Source organism: Lemur catta, chromosome 1, assembly GCF_020740605.2.
Source record: "Lemur catta isolate mLemCat1 chromosome 1, mLemCat1.pri, whole genome shotgun sequence".
In the NCBI taxonomy this organism is placed as follows: domain Eukaryota; kingdom Metazoa; phylum Chordata; class Mammalia; order Primates; family Lemuridae; genus Lemur; species Lemur catta.
Window position 1 is genome coordinate 210,039,192 of NC_059128.1, and position 22,357 is coordinate 210,061,548.

General features: G+C 38.0%; 1 protein-coding gene across 2 annotated transcripts in view; it reads right to left on the minus strand.

Moving 5' to 3' along the window:
* EHHADH (enoyl-CoA hydratase and 3-hydroxyacyl CoA dehydrogenase) overlaps positions 1-22,357 on the minus strand; it is a 48,621-nt gene that overhangs the window by 8,671 nt on the left and 17,593 nt on the right. For both annotated transcript variants that reach the window (XM_045539850.1, XM_045539851.1), the window contains 3 exons: positions 21,796-21,907; positions 12,800-12,904; positions 1,267-1,608 (listed from right to left, as the gene is read on the minus strand). In XM_045539850.1, the coding sequence (XP_045395806.1) occupies positions 1,267-1,608; positions 12,800-12,904; positions 21,796-21,907 (559 nt within the window). The remainder of the gene's footprint in view (positions 1-1,266; positions 1,609-12,799; positions 12,905-21,795; positions 21,908-22,357) is intronic.

The following is a 22,357-nucleotide window of genomic DNA, read 5'->3' on the forward strand; positions in this document are numbered from 1 at the left end:
AGGTTTTTCACTTTGTTTTTATCTATGTGTCTTCTCTATATTTTATATGCCCTTTCAAATATTTTTCAAAACGATGTGGGATATACTTTTTAAAAAATAATTTCAAACTTGTAAACCATATACGCCAGACACAAACCTGAAGTATTTCAAAAAAGGCTCGTAACAAGGAAATAGGGAAATTCTCAAACAATGGTTGATAAACACAGTACTGATAAACTTAACTGCTTGCTATTATTTTGCACTAATTATTCTTGGCTTGAAAGAATATAGGGGAGAAGAAACAACTATATGCGCAACAACTAGAAACAAATATTGGTATTGCTGAAAGAAAGTACAAAAAGAGGAACAATCATAGTTCTTTGTCATGCTATTTCTACACCACCTTAAAAAAATCAAGGGTGAATCAAGGGTAAACCTCAACAGGGTCAGAGCTGAAAGAAGCACAGTGTGTTTGCATTACAGACATATTCTCTTATACCACAGTTTGATTGAGACACCAAACAGACTGAGAAAATGTGGGGTGAACTCTTTGCCTCCAGGTTGGGTTGGTGCTAGGGGTGATGATTAAGAAAGTTGATGCTTTTAGTAAACTATAGACCTTCTCTCTAGAAAATTATACTTAAGTTGGTGCATAGAACATTTTGCCTACCATTTCAGGGGATTTAAAATCCACCAAAGTCCATTCTTGGGCCAAGACTAAGAGCAAGTGAACTTAGGAAACTGGCCCAAAGAAACCAATCAGGGAGCTATCTTCCAAGGAAAGAAGACATTTTGTTTGGGAAAATTCCAGTGGGGGGAATAGAGAAGCCATGGTTTCAGGGCTCAGACAGATTCGAGGATAGTAGTTTTGAACTAGGAGAAGTGAATGAATGCAGGGACCAGAAAGACACACTTTATTCCAAATACCTAGCTACAAAGTGAAGGCCATGCCTTGAAATGTGATACAAACAATAGTCCTTGCTGGGAAATCCAGGAATGAGAGAGTCATGGAAGGGAGAGGTGGGGATGAGTAAAAAATACTCAAAATCTAGAGTCAGATAGACCTAGCTAGGGTCAGACTCACACCACTCATGTTGAGCTCACTGTTGAGAATGTCAGCGTCTTTTCAGGTAAAATGAAGAGAGTTCATGGGCTGGGGTGAAAATTAATTTAGCTAACACAATCACTCTGTTTAGCATGGAACCTGGCACCTGGTGGTCCTAAGCAAATGATAGTACTGTACATGTGCAGATTTGGAGAATGCCATTAACTACCCCCTGCTCTCACCAAGGACACCAACTGAGGAGATGGGCCTTGCTGATGCTGTTTTCCAGGATGCTCCGGAGGGAGTTGACCACTTCTTTACTGCCCTTTCAGCGAAGAAGGCATATTGCAGGGCTCTAGCTTGCCCTGATTTCTGAAGGTACATAAAGAGCTCCTCCTCCTTCTTGATGCCCTCTTCATAGGGATACTGCACAGCAGCCTGGACGGCACGGACACAAGCCTCTTGAGCAAGGGACCCAGGGTACTGCTTCCGCACCCTCGAGAAGGCCTCACTGAAAATGGTGTCCATGTTGGGCAAGCTCTGAACTGCCTTGTTGCAGAGTCTACGGGATTCTAGAGGTTGATCTGCAAAGAACAAGAAAAATCAGAGCTTTGGAAATGTCACTTATACAAAGGGAATATGAATGTATAATAATAATACCACAATAATAACCTGTTCAAATTCAGAGCACAAAATTAAACACTATTCATCAAAATATTTAATATAATACTAATATCAAAATCTCTGACATCCTTGCAACTTAGTCCTAGAAGATAGAATTTAATTGATTCAAAACAACTTTAAGTTCCCTAATTTGAGCCTAAAAGTTGCATTTTGTTTTTATTCCAAGGCCAAGACAATTTTATAATAGGTTAAATATTAGTCTGTTGATGAGTCTAAGGAAAACAGTTCTGAATTAATATTTTAAATTTAAAATAATCTTAACTCCATTCCCAACAGTACCAAAAACTTTAAAATACCTAGACAAGAAGATGGTGTGATACTGATGCAAGGATAGGTGTACATATCAATGGAAGATAATTCAGAGTTCATAAATAAATCTTTAAAATTATAGCCAATAAATTTTCAACACAGGTGCCAAACAATTCAATGGGAGAAAGGACAGTCTTTTCAACAAAAGGTGCTGGGATAATATTGGACATCCACATGCAAGAAACAAACAAACAAAACAGAACACTTAGATCCTTACCTAGCACCATATATAAAAATTAACTCAAAATGGCTCATAAATCTAAACTGAAGAACTAGAACTACAAAAATTTCTAGATGAAAATATAGAAAAATCTTTATGAGCTTGGGTTAGGCAAAGTGTTCTTAGATACAATACCAAAAGCTTGATCCATAAAAGAAAAAAATCAATAAACTGGACTTCATAAAAATGAAAGAATTTTGTACATCAGAGGATACCATTAAGAAAATGAAATGACAAGCCATACACTGGGAGAAAATACTTGTGTGGTAAGCAGAATAATGGCCCCCCAAAATGTCCACATCCTAATCCCCAGAACCTGTGATTACCTTGCACGGTAAAGGGATTTTATAGGTGTGATTAAGGTTAAAGACCTTGAGATGGGGGGATTACCCTGTATTATCTGGGTAGGCCCAATCTAATCTCGAGTCCTTAAAAGCGAAGTACTTTTCCCAACTGTGGTGAGAGAGATTTGACAATGAAGAAGGGTTAGAGAGATGCAACATGCAAAGGACTTGACCTGTTGGTGATGATGTAGCTTTGAATACGGGGAAAGGGGGCCAAGAACCAAGGAATGCAGTGGCCTCTAGAAGCTAGGAACAACCCTCAGTTTACAAACAGAAAGAAAATGGGGACATTGGTCCTACAATGAAAAATACTGAATTCTCCCAACAACCCAAGTGAGCAGGAAGCAGATTCTCCTCTAGAGCCTCCAGAAAAGAGCGTAGTAGCTGACACCTGACTTGTAGCCCAATGAGACCTCTACCAGGCTTCTAGGCTACAGAACTGTAAGATAATAAGTTTGTGTCATTTAAACTCTTAAGCTGGCCAGGCACAGTGGCTCACACCCATAATCCTAGCACTCTGGGAGGCCAAGGCAGGAGGATTGCTTAAGCTCAGAAGTTAGAGACCAGCCTGAGCAAGAGTGAGACCCTGTCTCTACTAAAAATAGAAAAATTAGGCATCGTGGCAGGTGCCTGTAGTCCCAGCTACTTGGGAGGCTGAGGCAGGAGGATTGCTTGAGCCCAGGAGTTTGAGGCTGCAGTCAGCTATGATGATACCACTGCACTCTACCCAGAGCAACAGAGTTAGACTCCGTCTCAAAAAAAAAAGCCAAAAAAAAAAAAAAACCTGCTAAATAGAAAACAAACACAATTGGCACGTCAAATATCTAATAAAAAATGTTTCCAAAATACATAATGAACTCTTACAATTTAATAATAAGGCAACCAATTTTTCAAATGAGCAAAAACTCGAGCAAATATTCTGTCAAAGAGGATATCTGAATGGCTAGTAAGCACATAAAGAGATGCTCAGTATCAGTAATTAGGGAAATGCAAATTAAAAGCACAAGGAATATAGTAGACAGCCTCTAAGTAATGGGGTATCATTTCTGAGATTAGGTTACAAAAAGACTGTCTCGGGTCTTGCTCTCTCACTTGGTCACTCTGATAGAAGCCAGCTGCTGTGTTGTGAGCTGCCCTATGGTGAAGCCACATGGCAAAGAACTGAGGGAGGCTTTCAGCCAACAGTAAGCAAGGAATTGAGGCCCTCAGTACAACAGTCTCTAAGGAACTAAATCCTTCTAACAACCACTTGAGTGAGCTTGGAAGCAGATTCTCTGCCTCCCTTCCCCAATCAGCCTTGCAGTGAACTAGAGCCACAGCCAGTATCTTGATTGCAGCTTTGCTTGAAATCCTAAAGCCAGAGGCCCTAGCTAACCACACCTGGATTCCTGACCCACAGAAACTGTGCTACAGATATTTGATTTTAAGCCACTAAGTTTTGGGGTAATTTGTTATGCAGCTATAGATAACTAATACAGATCCACTAGAATGACTATAATAAAAAGGCATCAATATTAGGTGTTGATAATGATGTGGAGAAACCAGAACCCTCATATGTTTGCTTGTGAGAATGTAAAATAGTATATCAGTTTGGTAGTTTCTTAGAAAGATAAACATATTGTTCAACCCAGCAATTTCACTCCTAGGAATCTACCCAAGAGAAATGAAAGCATATGTCCACAAATTGCTTGTATATAATTATTCATAGCAGCATTATTCATAGTAGGAAAAACTGGAAACAACCCAAATATCCATTAACTGTTGGACGGATACAGAAAATGTGGTAGGCCAGGCATGGTGGTTCGGGCCTGTAATCCTAGCACTCTGGGAGGCCAAGGTGGGAGGATTGCTTGAGCTCAGGAGTTCGAGACCAGTCTGAGCAAGAGTGAGACCCCATCTCTACTAAAAATAGAAAAATTAGCCAGGCATTGCGGCAGGCGCCTGTAGTCCTAGCTACTTGGGAGGCTGAGGCAGGAGGATCGCTTGAGCCCAGGAGTTTGAGGTTGCTGTGAGCTAGGCTGAAGCCACAGCACTCTAGCCCAGGCAACAGAGCAAGACTCTATTTCAAAAAAAAAAAAAGAAAGAAAGAAAATATGGTAAAGCCATACAATAGAATACTATTCAGCAATATAAAGGAGCAAGCTACTGACATATGCTACAACACAGATAAGCCTCAAAAAATTACAACTAAAAGAAGCCAGATGCAAAAGATTACATATTGTATGATGCCATTTAAATTAAATGTCCAAAAGAGGCAAATCTATAGGGTTGGGGACATGAGTGGGCATTAATTGTAATGGGCATGAAGGAATTTTTTGTGGGGGTGGACAAGTTTTAAAATTAATTTATGGGATGGTTGCACAACTCTATATGGCAAATCGTGCCTCATTAAAGCTGTTAAAACATATCTAGAAACGAATTTATCCAGAAAGGTACAAGACCTTTCAGAAGATCAATACATTTTATTGAAGAACATAAAATAAGACCTTAATAAAGAGAGAAAAGCCCCATGCTTCTGGATATAAATATTTAACAGCATAAAAATACAAATATTTCCCATATGTATTGTCTATGAAATTCTAATAAGAATGCTTATGGTTCTATTTTTTAAAAAATAACTCAACAGAATGATTCTAAAGTTTGCACTAAAGAACAAACGTGTAACAAATTAGTTACCAGAACTTCAGCTATACTAGAAACTGTTTTCTAAAAATTACTACCATTTCTTCAAGGATAAACCATTATATTAAAAATGTTCATCTTAGTTATTCAGATAGAAACCCTACCTCTAAAGCAGTTTCACTATAAAAACACATACGAATGTAAGCCCATCTGGCATTGGTGTGTTAAGGTGTGTCCAAGGGAGAGTGAGTAAGGTTCGGATGTAATCATGTGCACATGGAGGTATATCTGGGAGACATTATATAATCTCAACCTCTTTTTTTAACCTAAGATATGAGAATATTTCCTTAATGCTTGATTGTTTAACAGAGTTGAAAAGAATGAGTTTCTAAATTAATGATTTTCCATTCAATGTTAAGAATAGGATTCAGGAAAGTCAGAAAGACAGTAGTTAGCAGCATGTGGTCCCTCCTCACTCTGCTATTTTGGAAAAACATGAACTGTACCCAACAGTCCACCAATTACTTGCTCAATTATCCAATGAGTTAGCCCAATCCTCAATTTATGGGAAAGCAAGCTCAACAGAGAAGGGTGGGAACCCTTCCAGGGTCTACAGCTCATTTAATTAATTTACTGGTAGCCTAAAACGAAGACAAGAAGGGACGGGGCGGGGGGGATAAGTATGTGGAAGAGCAAGTGGATGAGGAAAGAGGGCTGAGCTGTCGGTGTCGTGGCCAGTGCAATCTATGACATGCAACAGGGTGTAGACAGGCTTGGTATATCATAGAGCTGGGTCTTTGTCCCTGTGATACTACCATTATTCCCACCATCACTGCGGCTACTTCTCCATTCCATAGTACACATCAGATTTATTTGAAGAGTTGAAGAAGTTCAGATGCCCGTGCCATACTTCAAAATCAACCAGTCCCGTATGATGAGGCATAACTATTTTTGAAAAATTCAACAGTTAATTTTGAGGTCTAGCCGCTGGGGGCTCCAAAGGCAGAGAGTTTTGTCAGCTACTGCATCAAGGACAGATGCAATTCCTGGCAACTTTGTCTTAGGCCAGAGATTGAAAAGAAAAGAAGAGAAGTGGAAAAAAGAGGAGAGAGCAAAACTGAGAAGAAGAGAAAAGCCTGCTTAATGGTGTGCAGTAATTATTTCTGATCAGCATAATTCTACCATCCTGGGGACACACAAGACCTCTCAGACTGCATGTGGGCATTCTGGGAGCTGTCCAGGGCACTTGTCCAGGCCAGCCGCAGGGCCAAACCGAGCACAACCACTGGAGAGTTTGAGATCAGAGCACAATCATAGGTGGTTTTTCCCTGCTCGATTTTCTCTCTCTCTCTTGCTGTAGCTGTAACTGAGGATGCGATTTTCTTACAACTTTGGTTTATTACTACAGAACATGTTCAGAATTTCCCCTGTGGGTCTACAGGCACAGTTGTTTTCAAAGCGTATTTCTTCTACACTTGGTAGTTTCCAACTCACTCAGCTGTGCCTACATAATAAGACAGGTGAGTATCAGCATCAGCATTAGCTGCTCAGGAAAATGGGGAGGAGAGGAACTCAGTGATTTAAATATACTTATATACTTATGTACTTTTCTTGACCCACTCACATTTGTTTCTTCTTAATTCTATGAGGTATTCTAAGGCAGAAGTATATTCAAGTTTTGATCAAACATAAGTGAATCATGCTTCTGAAGGAAGAAAAGGAGGCGATTATTTTCCCTCCTTCCTTCTGCTAAACTGATAGGAAGAAATTTTCTCTGCCTAGGCTAAAGAGAGACTCAATATGCAGTTCACAGACATTGTGTTCTCAGACATAAAGGATTCTCTCTTCTCTAACCCTGATAAATAATAAGCTGTGTCCCTCTGTAGAAGCTCTGCAAAGGACAGACAGAACAACTGCAGATTAACAGGCTCCAGGGAGGTCACCCACAGAACTTGTGCAGCAAGCAAAAAGGAAGCTCAATGTATACGTGTGCTTAGGCCTCCAGGGTCACTCTGCTCTTTTGAAGCACGTTCATATAAATGTTCACAGAGAGTAAAAATAAATTACAAAGAGGAAAAGATAAAATGAAGAGAAAGATAAATAAAACCACTAAGATTTTTTAAAAGCCACAAAATCCCAATGAACAAACAGACCAAAAACGGCTAGCACAGCCACAGCAGCAGGACGAGGGTTCATTACAGAGGCAAAAACAGAGCATTAGGGTCCTGAGTTGATGCATGTCCCCTTTGCCCATCACTGCTGGGAAAGGTGAGGCAGAGAGCCCGTAGTCTCTTGGTCTTTGAATAACAGCACACACTTTTGGTTTCATGCCAGAAACATACACACAGGAGCAAGAAATTCTTACTCAGTTCAGGAACAAGCAGGCTTCTAGCCATACGCAAGTGCAAATAAATAGCAATATACAGTACCCTCCCTCCTCCCTAGTTTAGTGAAAGCAATCTGTTTTGGCCAAGAAATTCTGCATTGTGCTTTTAAATCCACTATACGGCAGTAGTCTGGGATGCTTCATATAACAAGAGCATTAAGATGCATAAAGCTAATTAACTTCCATAGTCAACTCGCCAGGATACAGTGTTGAGTCTGTAGAGAAATTTGCAGCTACTTTCCAAATCACATTTTTAGATATGTTAACCTCCTATACTCCCTTGCTACCCATAATTGATTCCGAAAGTACTGATTGGAACATTGACCATTGGAAATTCCCTTTTCTTCCTCCTTTCCTATAGAAAGTGGAAACTAAATAAGTGTTCTTAATCTTTTCCTTTTGTTATTTTTTCAAGTCAACTTTGAGCAATGTGGATGAGAACAGGCTGAATTAATGGAATATTTTTACAAATGGGAAAAGGAAGCAAAAATTTTACATGTGTTTTAAAAATGGACATGTAATTCACATATCACAAAAGTCACCACTTTAAAGTGTACAATAATTCAGTGTTTTTTTGTATATTTACAAGGCTATATAACCACACATGTGTATTTTGATCATGCTTTTCACAACTGATTTCCAAATATCTTTAGGACTGTAGGTAGTGTTTGCATGCCACATATAAAAAGTCAAAACTAGGAAAAGTATCTCCATTCTTACTTTTATTCTCTGTACATCAATGGTTCTCCAAGTGTGGTCCCTATAACACATTGTCAAAATCACCTAGGCACTTGTTAGAGATGAAAATTCTTGGGCCCTACCCCAGATATACTCAATCAGAAAGTAATGAGTACAGCCTTTCAAACTATGTTTTAATAAGCCCTCCAAGCAATTCTGATGCACAGTAAAGTTTGAGAACCATTGCTCTAGATCAAAACAATTGCACTAGCTTCACATAACTGTACTCATGTATATATTTATTTGTAATAAATGCATACATATTTAATATTAATTTATTAGATTTTTGTGGAACCTGTCCTTCAAGTCAACCTATAAATTTTGTTCTGCCAAAAGACCACATACTAATAGCTATATTTCAAAACAAAGAAATAAAAAAGAGGAAAACAAGGAAGCATAAAAAGAGCAGAAGATCTCAAATGAAAACAAAAGGCAAAATAAATAAGCCTAAACTATGCATTTTGTAAGATAATAAATGACAGATTGTGAGTTAGTCCTTGGTTGATCTACCTTATTTCTCTACCTCTCTTTCTAGCATTTGTCTATTAACAAAGCAGCACCAAGAAATCATAGGATTTCAAACAGTGGAACTCATTAAAATAACAACAACAACAGTAAAAATCCTAGAGTTTTCCACAGGTTCTAAAATCACTAAACCCCACAAAAGACTCAGTGGAGCTGCTTGGGTTGTATCAAGGACAAATAATTGGGAGCCCAATCACTGTAGCCTGTGATGTCACAGAACATGGCTTGAAACCAACTAATACCTTTTCCTCTTCTTTTTTTTGAGACAGAGTCTCTCCTCTGTTGCCTGGGCTAGAGTGCAGTGGTGTCATCATAGCTCACTGCAACCTCAAACTCCTGGGCTCAAGCAATCCTCCTGCCTCAGCCTCCCAGAGTGCTAGGATCACAGGTGTGAGCCACCACACCTGGCACCAAACCCTTTCGTTTTTGATGAATAATGTCCAAAAATGTGATTTGTTAAGGTCCACATAGCTAAGGCTGAGACTAGAGTCCAGGTCCCCTCACTTCCAGTCCTGAGCCCATTTCTCTATCAGACTTCACTCTTTCCACACTGGCCTCCCAAAGGCATCCCTTTTTCTTTTGAGTATATTTAATGGTTCCGATATTAGGAAAAGATAAATATTTTTTTAAATCAAATTTTGATTAACTACCACCCAAGTATAACCACTGTTAAAAATTTGTCACATCTCCTCATAGTGTTTTTCTTTATGCAAATATGAATAAGAAATGCACACACATGTGTGAAATTTTCTGTATCTGTTTTCTTCTTAATATTATATGTAAGCACTTTCCAAGTTTTTCATCTTTTTCAAAAATGGATGTTTTAGTGGCTGAAAGAGTTGCTTTATTGAGATTATCATCTTTTATTTAATCTCCTAAAACTAAATATTTTAGTTGTTTCCAATATTTTATGATAAATAAAGCTTCAGTGAGCATTACTATACGCAAATCTTTATGTACTTCTGTGATTATTTTTCTATGGTAAATTTCCAAGAATAGAAATACTAAATCAAAAGGTCCGAATAACTTTTAAGTCTCAATACATGACTGCCCAATTGCCCTCTAGATAGCATATATTACAAGCAGTGTAGTAAGAGCTTATTTAAACTCAATTTTACCATATTATTTTTTCTATCCTTTCTAATCTGCCTGGCAAAAATTAGAATCTTTTAAATCATTAATGGTTTTTCAATCAAGTTTTAAAAGCATTTAAGAGTGAAGCATACACTTACCTTACAACCCAGCAATCCTATTCTCAGGAATTTATCCAAGAGAAAGGATAACATATGCCTACAAAGACTTGTATAGGCCCAAAGTGGAAACATCCTAATTGTCCATCAACTGATAAATGGATAAACAAATTGTGGTTTACTCATACTATGGAATATAATTCAGTAATAAAATGGAACAAAATATTAATACATGCAACAAGAATGAATCTCAAAAACATTATGCTGAGTGAAAGAAAGCCAGACACAAAAGACTACACATTCTATGTATGATTCCATCTATATGAAATTCTAAAAAACGTAACACTGTATACAGTAACAGAAAGCAGGTCAGTGGTTGCCTGCAGCCAATGGGCAGGGAAGGGGATCTACTGGAAAGCAGAATGAAAATACTTTTTAGGGTGCCAGAACTATATCTTGATTGTAGCAGTGATTACACAACTGTAACCAATTACCAAAATTCACCCAATTCAACATTTAAAATGTGTGAATTTTGGCTGGGCGCGGTGGCTCACGCCTGTAATCCTAGCACTCTGGGAGGCCGAGGCAGGTGGATCACTCGAGGTCAGGAGTTCGACCAGCCTGAGCAAGAGTGAGACCCCGTCTCTACTAAAAATAGAAAGAAATTATCTGGCCAACTAAAATATATATAGAAAAAATTAGCCGGGCATGGTGGCGCATGCCTGTAGTCCCAGCTACTTGGGAGGCTGAGGCAGGAGGATCGCTTGAGCCCAGGAGTTTGAGGTTGCTGTGAGCTAGGCTGACGCCACGGCACTCACTCTAGCCAGGGCAACAAAGTGACACTCTGTCTCAAAAAAATAAATAAATAAAATAAAATAAATAAAATGTGTGAATTTTGTTGTATAGAAATTACATCTCACTAAAGCTGGAAAAAAATAGAAAGAAAACTAAAAATAACTTAGAAATATTTAGTAAAACTAATTTATTCTAAGCTAGAAAAAAAATCAAAATAAAAGCAAATTCACTTAAGAAATTTTGGGGAAAAACTAACTTATTCTCATTCTTGCGTATTTCCTTTCAATTTTTGTCCATATTCAGACATACTCTATGTAGCTATAATTACACAATGCACATAAATTTGTATTTTAAACATTTTTGTATCACAAAGAACTTTACATATTTCCATATAGTCTTCATGATTATAACTTAAAATAGTTATATATAATTGTCCAAAGGCCAGAACTGTTAACAGGTGAATTACCAAGTTTTAAAGCAGATGATGCCTCAATATTGGGATGCCACCAAGTGGACAAAGTGTGTAATACTGCCGAAACAATACCATTTTATAAGTTTTATAAATCAAAAATGCTTTAAATTTAATGTTTAAAAATTGATTAAAATTAATTTCTTTTAAATAAATACAAATTAAAACCAGACCATTTTATAAATGTACTAGACCATGATATTCTTAAAGTCTATTTCTCAAAGTAACTTAATTCTCAAATCAGAATCTAGGGAAATCACTTAAGGGAAAGAACTTCTGTTGAAATTGAGGCCTTTACAAACCAAAACCAAGGTATAAATGACAGGCACGGGTCTATCTTGAGCCCCAAACCAAAAAATCATTTAGGGACCTCCAAATGCAAGTAGTCTTTGCTGTGAGCCAACCAAGTGACTGCTATTAACAACAAAACAATCAGCCCTCTCAAGAAGCACAATGATGAAAATGTGGTCTGAGAGGCAGAAAGGCAGAGGAGGATAACAGGAAATTTATTTCCATCTGTGCACAGCCTTGCTGATTCTCTAGGGGTCACCAATATTTTCTCCCCATAGTCCCTCACCTCTCCAGTTCAAGCTTTTACTATGACTTTGAAAAAGTAACAGGCTAGAGCCACAAAAAAGAAAGATTATTTCAGGACAGTGTTTGTTCTCTGCCAGGGTCAACAAAAGAACGCTGTTTTCAAAAGAATGCCTTTAAATGACATCGAGCCATTTCCTGCCACCAAGCGGGAGACCAGCACTCTGTTCTGCCTGTGACCCAGCACTCCTCCTAATTATTTTTTTCTGGCAATTTTTACCCTCTCCATCTTGCTCGTTTGAAGCTGACAACCTCCCTAGACTGAAAAGGAATGGTTTAAAAAGAAACAAACACAAAACCTCGGGGAGTGCCACCACGAAAAGAACTCTTAACGGAACATGATGAGTTTATAAAGTGAGAAACATTGAGATAGAACTTAGTTTGCTGAGACAGAAGCTCTGGAGGCCCGGAGCTTCTTTGTGGTAGATAATAGAGCCTGTCTTCTATTTGCCGAAGTGTTTGTTTGTTTCAATTGTAATTCTCTTTCTTAATAGGAAAAACATTCATGTGATAAAAAATTCACAAGGTACAGAAAGGTAAACAGTGAAAAGCCTCCTCCCAACTTGCGCTGGCTGATCAGCCCCATTCCCAGAGGCAACCATTAACCATTCTTGTGAATCCTGACAGAAATGTATGCGTAAACAAACAGTTGCATAGATAATCCTCCCTTTTTTGTTACACCAATGGCAAATCACTGTATGCAGTGATGCTTTTTTCACTTAATAATACCATATATCATGGATTTCATACCAAATTAGTACATAGAGTTTCTCATTCATTTTTAAGCTGTATCAGACTCCATTACATGAGTATACCATAAGATATTTACAGAGTTCCTTACTAAAGTGGACATGTAGCTTGTTTATAATCTTGTTCTACTTTTATTATTATAGTCTTACCTAAAACTCTCTGAGCAAATTTGATTGCTTCGTCGACTGGGTCTGAGTTGACAATTTGATCTAGAATACCCAGCTTGAGTGCTTCACCTGCCGAAATAAATCTTCCTGAAATAAAACAAAATAAAACAAAGAATGACGTGAGACTAAAGCAGAAGCATTCTTCTCTTGGAAGGGAAGGTTGTTTGTCTTGGATATAAACATCTATCATTAAATAAAATAAATAAGGACCACACAGACTGTGGTAGTAGAAAGATCACTGCAGGGATAACCAGAAAAACCTGGATTTAAGCTCTGGCTCTACTTTTTACTACTTGTGTGACTGTGAAGAACTGCACCAGGACCACGATTTCCTCATTGCAAAATGGGAATAATTACACTTACCTCACTAATTCTGGGTAGTGAGAATGATAGATTCTCTTTATATTCTTTAAATGCCCACAGAAGCATTTTATAAATTACACATCTCTATAGAAATATAAGAGATGATTACTTTTTAATAATAATAGAGGTAGTAGCATCAGAATAGTAGTATCTACCCTATCTATACCTAGCACACACCAGGGACAGTGGTTGATTAAAAGAAAAAAAGATAGTACTCAAACAAATATAATTGGATAAACAGGATTAAGTTGACATTATATTGGGTATAATCAAAATTACACAGGACAAATGGGGCAGACATTTGCCATTTTTTGGCTACCCAGCATCTCAGCCCCTCCCTTAGTTTGCGCAATCGCTGTTGAGTGAGATTTGGAGCCCTACCTCCTACCACAGAAGCTGAAAAGGAAGCAGGGATGATTAGACAATGGTTCCTTTAGCCCAGCTGGCTGGGTTCCTTCAGCTGGCATGTGGTCCATGACCGCAAGCTTGGTGAACTGGGTGCTCTGTTGAGGGTTTTCAGTCTGGAGTTAGTGATATTAAGCAGCAGCCAACAGTTTAAATCTCATTTGACAGGTGGCAACATCTAATGTCTGGTGGTGGTGGGTGCTGGCAGCTTTTAGTATCTAGCTGTGGCACTGGCAGCCTGCAGTACAGAACCTCAACTCTAGGAGGTTATACAAGTTTGATGAGGGTTTGCATCACTCCTCAATTCTGCCCTGGCAGTTCTTCACCAGTTGTAAATATGTAATTTGATCTGCATATTCTGAAGTAGGGGGTTGGGGGACATAAGCATCCCTTACCAGAGGGTCAGAAGGAAGGAGACGTTGCTTGCTTTCTTGCCAATATCCCTTTGTCTTCTGAAAAGCAACCATCAAAGCTGTGTTGTTGGCAACAGTTTCCATAGTCTTCACTGCTCTTACAGACAGTGTTGGTGGATGCCACCTCCGAGACAAACCCTCCATTCCTGGTTATTATTAGTACTTCAGAGAACTACAAATGGGTTTTATTGATCTGATAGACCAGTAATTTTTGGCAGGTGTCTCTCTGGAAATCAGTATTTGTGCAGTTTTCTGGAAGTGCCTTTGAGAAAAGGCTTTCAGATCAACAGGATGAAAAGAGTTAGGGAAATCAATACTGAGTGATTAGAAGCCCCCGGGGTGACGAAGGGGGATGGGGCTTTCAGGGAGTTGGTGAGGCTGAGAGAGGGGAGCCAACCTCGAGGGGGGCGGAGGGTGGGGAGTAGGTGAGTGGTTTCAGGGGTCAAGTATACTGTGTATAAAATCACCTGGGTAAGAAGTAAGTGAATCAGCCTACCCAGGTTTAGGGGGCCAAGTAGACACAAAATGGAATATGGAAACCTGGGTACTAAAAGGATTGGGGGGCAACAAAGCAGGAAAACATGAGCTACCCCCAGGATGGACTGAAAATTTCTTCAGCTGTAATGATTTCTTCTGGCTTGGATTGCACAAAAATGGAAGAGAACCACTACTGTTCTTAAAGAGTCAATGAGATTCCAATACAATCATGTGACATTCCAGTCAACAATGCCCCATATATATGATGATGGTCCTATAAGATTACCATATTTTTACTGTACCTTTTCTATGTTTAGATACATTTAGACATACAAATATTTACCATTGTGTTGTTATTGCCTACAACGCTCAATACAGTAACATGCTGTATAGGTTTATAGCCTAGGAGCAATAGGCTATACCAAATAGCCTAGGTGTGTAGCAGGCAGTATCACCTCGGTTTATGTAAGCACATGCTATGATGTTCGCACAACAAAATCGCCTAATGACACACATCTCAGAACATACCCCATCATTAAGTGATGCATGACTGTATTTTTATTTTGTTTCAAAGAACTATGGACCTAAAGACATGGCTCTATACAGTCAATCCAAATTCTCAGGCTGTGATTTAAACTTGTTTTTTCTTGTGCTGCCATCACTGTAGACAACAATCACTGTTCAATGGGCTCTAATAAGAGTCCTATGTAGATCTACTTTAAGGAGACTCCAAGACAACTGAGCTTCTCTTCTCCACGCTGGTAATCTCAATTTTTTCCAATTTCCTTGATGGCTTCTTTTCTTTTCCATACATTAAATTTTTTTTCTCCATGGAAATCTTTCCAAATGTCATTCTCAAGTCTCCCTAAAACTGTACAGACTACTCAAAAAAATAGGTGTATGATTCTAATGTTAGCTTTCATCTAATGACCTTTTTCTATGCAAATCAAAAAGCCATCATTTCTTACTGTTTTTACCTCTTCTCTTCATCATGCCAAAAATAGTGATATTTTGTTAAGCAGTGCTTTGGGAAAAGGCCAATCCCAGTTCACTTCATTTTTTTTGTCAAAGAAGCCAGTTTTCTTGATTTCCCCTAATAATCTTGCCTTTCATACTTAATACTGAAAATAGGTCACGACATTTCTCCATATTCTCCCATACACTTTAATTTCTATAAACCTTAGAATTTACAGACTCATTTCACACCATTATAACTTCCTCCTATAATTTAGGCTTTTTTGCTTCCTTTCTATTTTTGTCTTTTGTAGAGTAAACTGTCTCATGTGCTTTGCATTTCTGTAGTATGTTGGATCGTAAGCCTCTCCTCATGAATTCTACATTAGACACTTAAAATAGTTCATATTCTTTAAAATGTACTTATCAACCAAAATGTTTGTACCCCCATAATTTCCTGAAATAAAAAATATTTTTAAATGTACTTATCATGCCATTGTAAATTAAAACAATTTCTAAGTTGATTTATTGAAAAGAAATTGAATACATTCAGTTTTTTTAACTCTTCTTTCATATTCTATAGATTTTATAATACCCTGTACCCATTTAAAAGAAAAAAGCTACTTTTAATGTATATAGACTCATATAATTTTCTAATTTGTCTCATGTGTGTATATATACAGTATATATAAAGAGGCTTTGCTCTTGGTTTCTGTGTCAAAAGATACAAATTTCTATTAGCAATTCTCAAACTTTTTAGTCTTAGGACCCCTTTGCACTCTTAAAAATGATGGAGAACATCAAAAACCGTTTGTTTATATAGGTTATATTTACCAATATTTACTGTATTAGAAATTAAAACTGAGAAATTTAAAAACATTAACTCAATTTAAAATAATGAGCTCATCACGTTAGCATAAATTTTTATGCAAAATAACTGTTTACAGAATTTCAAAAATTTAGTAAGAAGAGTGTCATTGCTTTATATTTTTGCAAATTTATTTAACATCTGGCTTAACAGAAGACAGGTGGATTCTCCTATCTGCTTCTGCATTCACTCTGTTATGGTATCACATGGCATTTATAATGGACTCTGGAAAATTCCACTGTACACTTACAAGAGAACATGAAAGAGGCGAGTAATGTCTTATTATTCTGAAAGTAATTCTGATTCCATGGACCCTCTAATGCTTTTGGACATACCCAGGAATCCCTGGACCACACTTTAAGAACTTCTGATTTACATGATCATTATAAAGACTACATAGCATCCTAGTGTGTGAATATTCCATATGTTTAGCATTTATTTATGACTGGAGTGATTTTAGTTCCTTTGAAAGTAACATTTTGTCTTATTTGTTTTTAATCCTTAGAAGCTTGCAGGATTCTGTTTTCTAGAAGCTAAAAATCTTTACCAAAATACATCAAGGCATTGTCATTTCCTCATCAGTTTTTCCAGGAAAATAGAGTGCTTGCTACAATCTCTGACTCTATTTCATATCTGAAGAATTTCTTCTATTTTTTCTTTTTGTTATTGCTTTCATTTTTTGCTTTGGGACTCTTATTATTCATAGCAGAGACCTCTGTTATCTAATATATCTTCCATGTCTGCTGTCTTCATTTATATTTTATCTTTTTGTTTAATTCTTCCAAATTCTATAAATGAGTCTCCATGTATCCTCTATGTTGTTGAGTCAGTTTTCTATTACATCACATCTTCCTTTTATCACTTCAAAAAGGAATTATTTTGGCTAATGTTTTGATTTTAAACAGGGTGTTCTTATTTAATAAATAGAATATTTTTTCTAATTTAGAATAATGTGAGTTTTCTAAATTTTTTTCTTTAATATTTCAGCATACTCATATTTATGTTTCAATTTTTTAAAGTCACAGAATATTTTCATAAGTTTTAGGTTTGAGGTTGTTTTAAGTTCTTTGTTTGTCATTTGTTTGGATCATGGAAAAATATTTGCCAGTATTTGCAATTGTTGTCTGGGAGCCCTGAGGTGCTAATACTAAAACTCACCTTCAGTATTTTGTTCCAATATAAAGAAAACCCACTTGAGCCAAAAGCTAAAAGGCAGGTGGGATAAAGGTGGTAATCCCAACTCTCTCCCCCAAACCCAAGTCTAGGTGGTAAGAGGCATCCCACCAAAAATCTAGAGCTCAAAGGCATCACTCTCCCGTGAATGCACATAAAGGAATTCATCTGGGATGGGGCAAAGCTCTGTAAGAATACAGCAGAAGTTTTCTATGTTCTTCTGTGAACAAGGAGGATGGGATCTAGAAAATAAAAGCAGAAGGAAGAGCAGCACACTATAGTTCTTGTCAGCTGACTGGACAGAGAACATCAGGGAATGAACTGCAATGTGCTCAAGCATATCTTTTGTGGTTACTGCTAAAGATTCAGTCATTTCCAGATGGCATTTTAAGGGAACTGTGGAGGAGTGGGGGTTGGTGGTGTAATCACTCTACTTTCCAGAATTACCTCTCTCAGGGATTTTGGGAGATTAGAAAAGGTTAGCCATCTAAATCTATTTACTTATTAATTTCCTATGGGAACAGTGGCTACAAAGTTGGTGTTTTTTCCTCATTCATATCAGTAGGGAATCTTCAAGTTTCAATGGCAATTTAATCTTTTTCTTAAACGTCCTTTCTTAGAAAAAAAATTTTCCAAACCAAAAAGGAAGATTCTTTTAAAATAAATTTATTTGTTTGTTACTTGGTTTGTTTGGAAAGAGGCTTGCTCTGTCATCCAGGCAGGAGTGTAGTGGCTCAATCATAGCTCACTGTAACCTGGCCTCAAGTGATCCTTCTGCTTTGGCCTCCCAAAGTGCTGGGATTACAGGTGTGAGCCACTGCACCCAGCCAAGATTTTTATTATCATCATCATTAATAGCTACTTGTTAGTATCCTATTGCTGCTGTAACAGATTGCCACAAACTTAGAGGCTTAAAACAACACACATTTGTTATCCTACAGTTTAAGATGTCAGAGTTCTGAAATAGGTCAGCAGAACTGTGTTCCGTCCGGAGGTTTTAAGGGAGAATCTGTTTCCTTATCTTTTCCAGCTTCTAGAGGCGGCCTACATTCCTTAGCGTGTGACCTCCTCCTTCATCTTCAAAGCCAGCAATGTAGTATCTGCTCTCCTTTCTGGCCTCTTGCCTCCCTCTTATAAGGATGCTTATGATAAACTGGGCCCACCTGGATAATCCAGGATCATCTCCCATCTCAAGATCTTTAATTTAAACACATCTGCAAAGGCCCTTTTGAATGTAACATAACAGATTCACAGGTTCTAGGGATTAGGACATGGACACCTCTGGGGGCCATAATTCTGCCTACCGGGCATAATACCAGAAGCATGTCATGTTATTTCATTATTCCTTAAAACAAACACGTGGTTGTTTTACTGATGAGAAAACAGAGGCTCAGAGTTAAAAAGACCTCTCTCCTAAACTCCAGGCCAGTCTATTCAACTGTCTACAGGACATCTCCACATGGATGTGTAACAGGCCTCTCAAACTTAACACGTCCAAAACTAAGCTCTTGTGCTTCCTCCATAAAACCTGCTCTACCAGCAGAAATCCCCATCTTAGTAATGGCACTGTCCTTCCAGCTGCTCAGGCCATTAAAATTACCATTGACTCCCCCTTTCCTCTCACATCTCATATCTGATCTGTCACAAAATTCCGTTGGCTCTATCTTTAAAATATATCCAGAATCTGACCATATCTCACCATTTACATTGTACCACTCAGCCCTCATCCAAGCCCTCATCATCTCTCTTGGATTATTACAGCAGCCTTCTAACCAGTCTTCCAATTTCTGTCCTTGACTCCAATTAGTATATTTTCAACAGCCAGAATGATCTTCTAAAAAACGTAAGTGAGAGGGCATTACTCCTCTCCTCAAAACACTCCAATGCTTTTCTTCGTGTTCAAAAGAAAAGCCAAAGTTCTTTCTCTAACCTTTAAGGCCCTACAAGATGTGACTTCACCCCCTACTATTTTCCCCTTATTCACTTCATTCCAGCTACACTGACATTCTTGCTGTTCTTTGAACGTTCCAAGTATGACTTGCCTTGGTGCTCTGTACTTGCTATTTTCTCTGTGTTGAATATTGTGCTCCAGATATTGGGATAACAAACATCCTTACCTCCTTCAGTTCTTTATTCAGATGTTGTTTTGTAGGGAAGCCTTTCCTAGCTACCCTATCTAAAATATTAACCCACCACCCACCCCTAACATTTTATATTTCCCCTTTTTGCTTTATGTTTTCTCCTTAGCATTTATCTCCACCTAACCTTCTACATATATTACTCATATAATAGGGAGGTGTATGTGTGCATATACAGTGGTGGTAGGTAGTCTCCAAAGTGACCCCTACTGAGTCTGGCCTCTTGGTATACAAGCCTCCTCCCACGTTGAATAGGGAAGACCTGTGTAGCCAACAGAAAAGATGGTGTGTGACTCCAAGCTAGGTCACAGAAGACAATGTGGTTTTCACATCTTGCTCTCTCTTAGATCACTTACTCTAAGAGGAAGCCAGCTTCCGTACTGTGAAGACACTCAAGAAGCTCTATGGAGAGGTCACCTTAGAGAGGAAATGAAGCCTCCTGACAACAGTCAGCACCACATAGCCATCCATGTAAGTGAGCCATCCTGGAAGTAGATCCTCCAGCCCCCGTCAGGCCTTCAGATGACTGTAGCCCTAGTCAATGTCTTTACTGCAATCTCATGAGAAACCCTAGGCTACAACCCAACTAAGCTGCTCTCAAATTTGATTCATGGAAACTAGTAAAGAAACACTGCCACTTTAACCATGACTCATAATGAATGTGAGAGGCATCCCAATTTCAAAGATATGGGGAAAAAGGTGCATTTTTTTTTTTTTTTGAGACAGAGTCTCACTTAGTTGCCCAGGCTAGAGTGAGTGCCGTAGCGTCAGCCTAGCTCACAGCAACCTCAAACTCCTGGGCTTAAGCGATCCTACTGCCTCAGCCTCCCAAGTAGCTGGGACTACAGGCATGGGCCACCATGCCCGGCTAATTTTTTCTATATATATTTTTAGTTGTCCAGATAATTTTTATTTCTATTTTTTAGTAGAGATGGGTCTCACTCTTGCTCAGGCTGGTCTCGAACTCCTGACCTCGAGCGATCCACCTGCCTCGGCCTCCCAGAGTGCTAGGATTACAGGCGTGAGCCACCATGCCCGGCCATTTTTTAAATGAAGAAATATAACAATGACGATTACTATTGTGACTGTTATTGTTTTCTCCATATAATCTTCCTGAAGGCAAAAATTTTTGTTGGTTCAGTTCACTGCTATAGATCTAATGCCTAGAACAGGACTCAGCATATGAGAGAAAATTAATAGTTGCTGGATGAAGAAATAAAAATTAACTTGCACAAGGCATGTTGTTTATATGTGGTAGAGGTGGGATTCAAACCCAGCTCTTTTGATTCTAAAGTTTGTGTTCTTTTAGTTGCCGATTCTTCAGAATATAGTCTAACACCAAGATACTCATCTTATTTTTACTCAATCTTCCTTTTTTACTAAGCAGTTGATATTTTGGAATAATAACATAAAGTTAACAATTATGGTGTTATTATACTGTCTAGCACTGTTCTAAGCACATTGTATGTATTAAGCTATCCAATCTTCACCACATCACCATATGGCAGGTATATTTTTACTCACTTTTACGAGGAAACTAAGGCACGGGAAAGTAAAGTGGCTGATCCAAAGTCTCATAATTCATTATATCTGTTTGGAGTAAATAGCTGTATATGTTCTTTCTTCCAACTTTACCTCAACTAAAAGTCTCTTTTAATGTCATACAAACAAGTATTTGGTAACTCCAAGGTCTCTAAATACTGTCTAGTGTTGTATTGTTCACATTCCCTGTTGAAAAAGAACAACTTCCATTTGTAGCTAATATCTTCATACTTGGAAATGAAAAATTTAGCCATTTCCACACTTAAACTTGAAAACTTACCTTGAAAATTCTGGTTTTAAATCTCATTCATATCACAATTTCTAAATTGGATCTGAACATAATGCCCCCTATCTGAACACCAGTGTGTATGAATAGTCACTTGAACTATAATAAAATTCTAAATTTGATTAGCGCTTTTCATACACTTTCATTTAGAAGGCTCTCACATTTGATCTTTATGGTAACATCTGAGAAGGTCTCAGGAAATGTATTCTCTCCATTTTACAGATTAGGAAATTGAGAGTCAAAGAAGATAAAGACTCTTAAGGTTACATAGGTAGTAAGTTGTTAAGTCAGGATTTTTCTAAATCCTAGTCCAGTTTCTCATATTGACCTAGACAGTTGTTGCCAAGGTTTATACTGACCTGACACAATTAAATCAAGTGCAGCAGGAACTCCAATGAGTCTGGGGAGAAGCTGGGTTCCTCTTGCACCAGGAAGAAGTCCTAGTGTGACTTCTGGGAAGGCGATTTGAGTCTATCAAAGATTAAAGGCATGAAGGCCATTAGAATAAGATGATATATATGTTCAGAGTTAAAGTAAGCACTCCCCTGGATTTCCTACACTCTCAAAAACATTGTTTCATTGAATTCAGATTTCTACAGGGCAAACAGTACACATCCTCTCCTTTAATTAATAGCATAAACAAAGATGTGCTATCCCTAAGTCTTCATGTTGAAACACTAACTTCAACACATTTATTTAAGAAACTAGAATCTCTAGCTTCTTGTACATTTATTCTCTGGCTCTGTATTGGCCTGTCTCAGCCAGCATATCAAATAAGTAAGTCTCCAGAAATAGCTTTCTGGAGCCCTGCAAGATTTAGGAAGCACAAGAAAATAAAAAGACAACCCACAGAATGAGAGGGAATACTTACATATTATATGTCTGATATAGGACTTATATCTAGAATATATAAAGAATGTT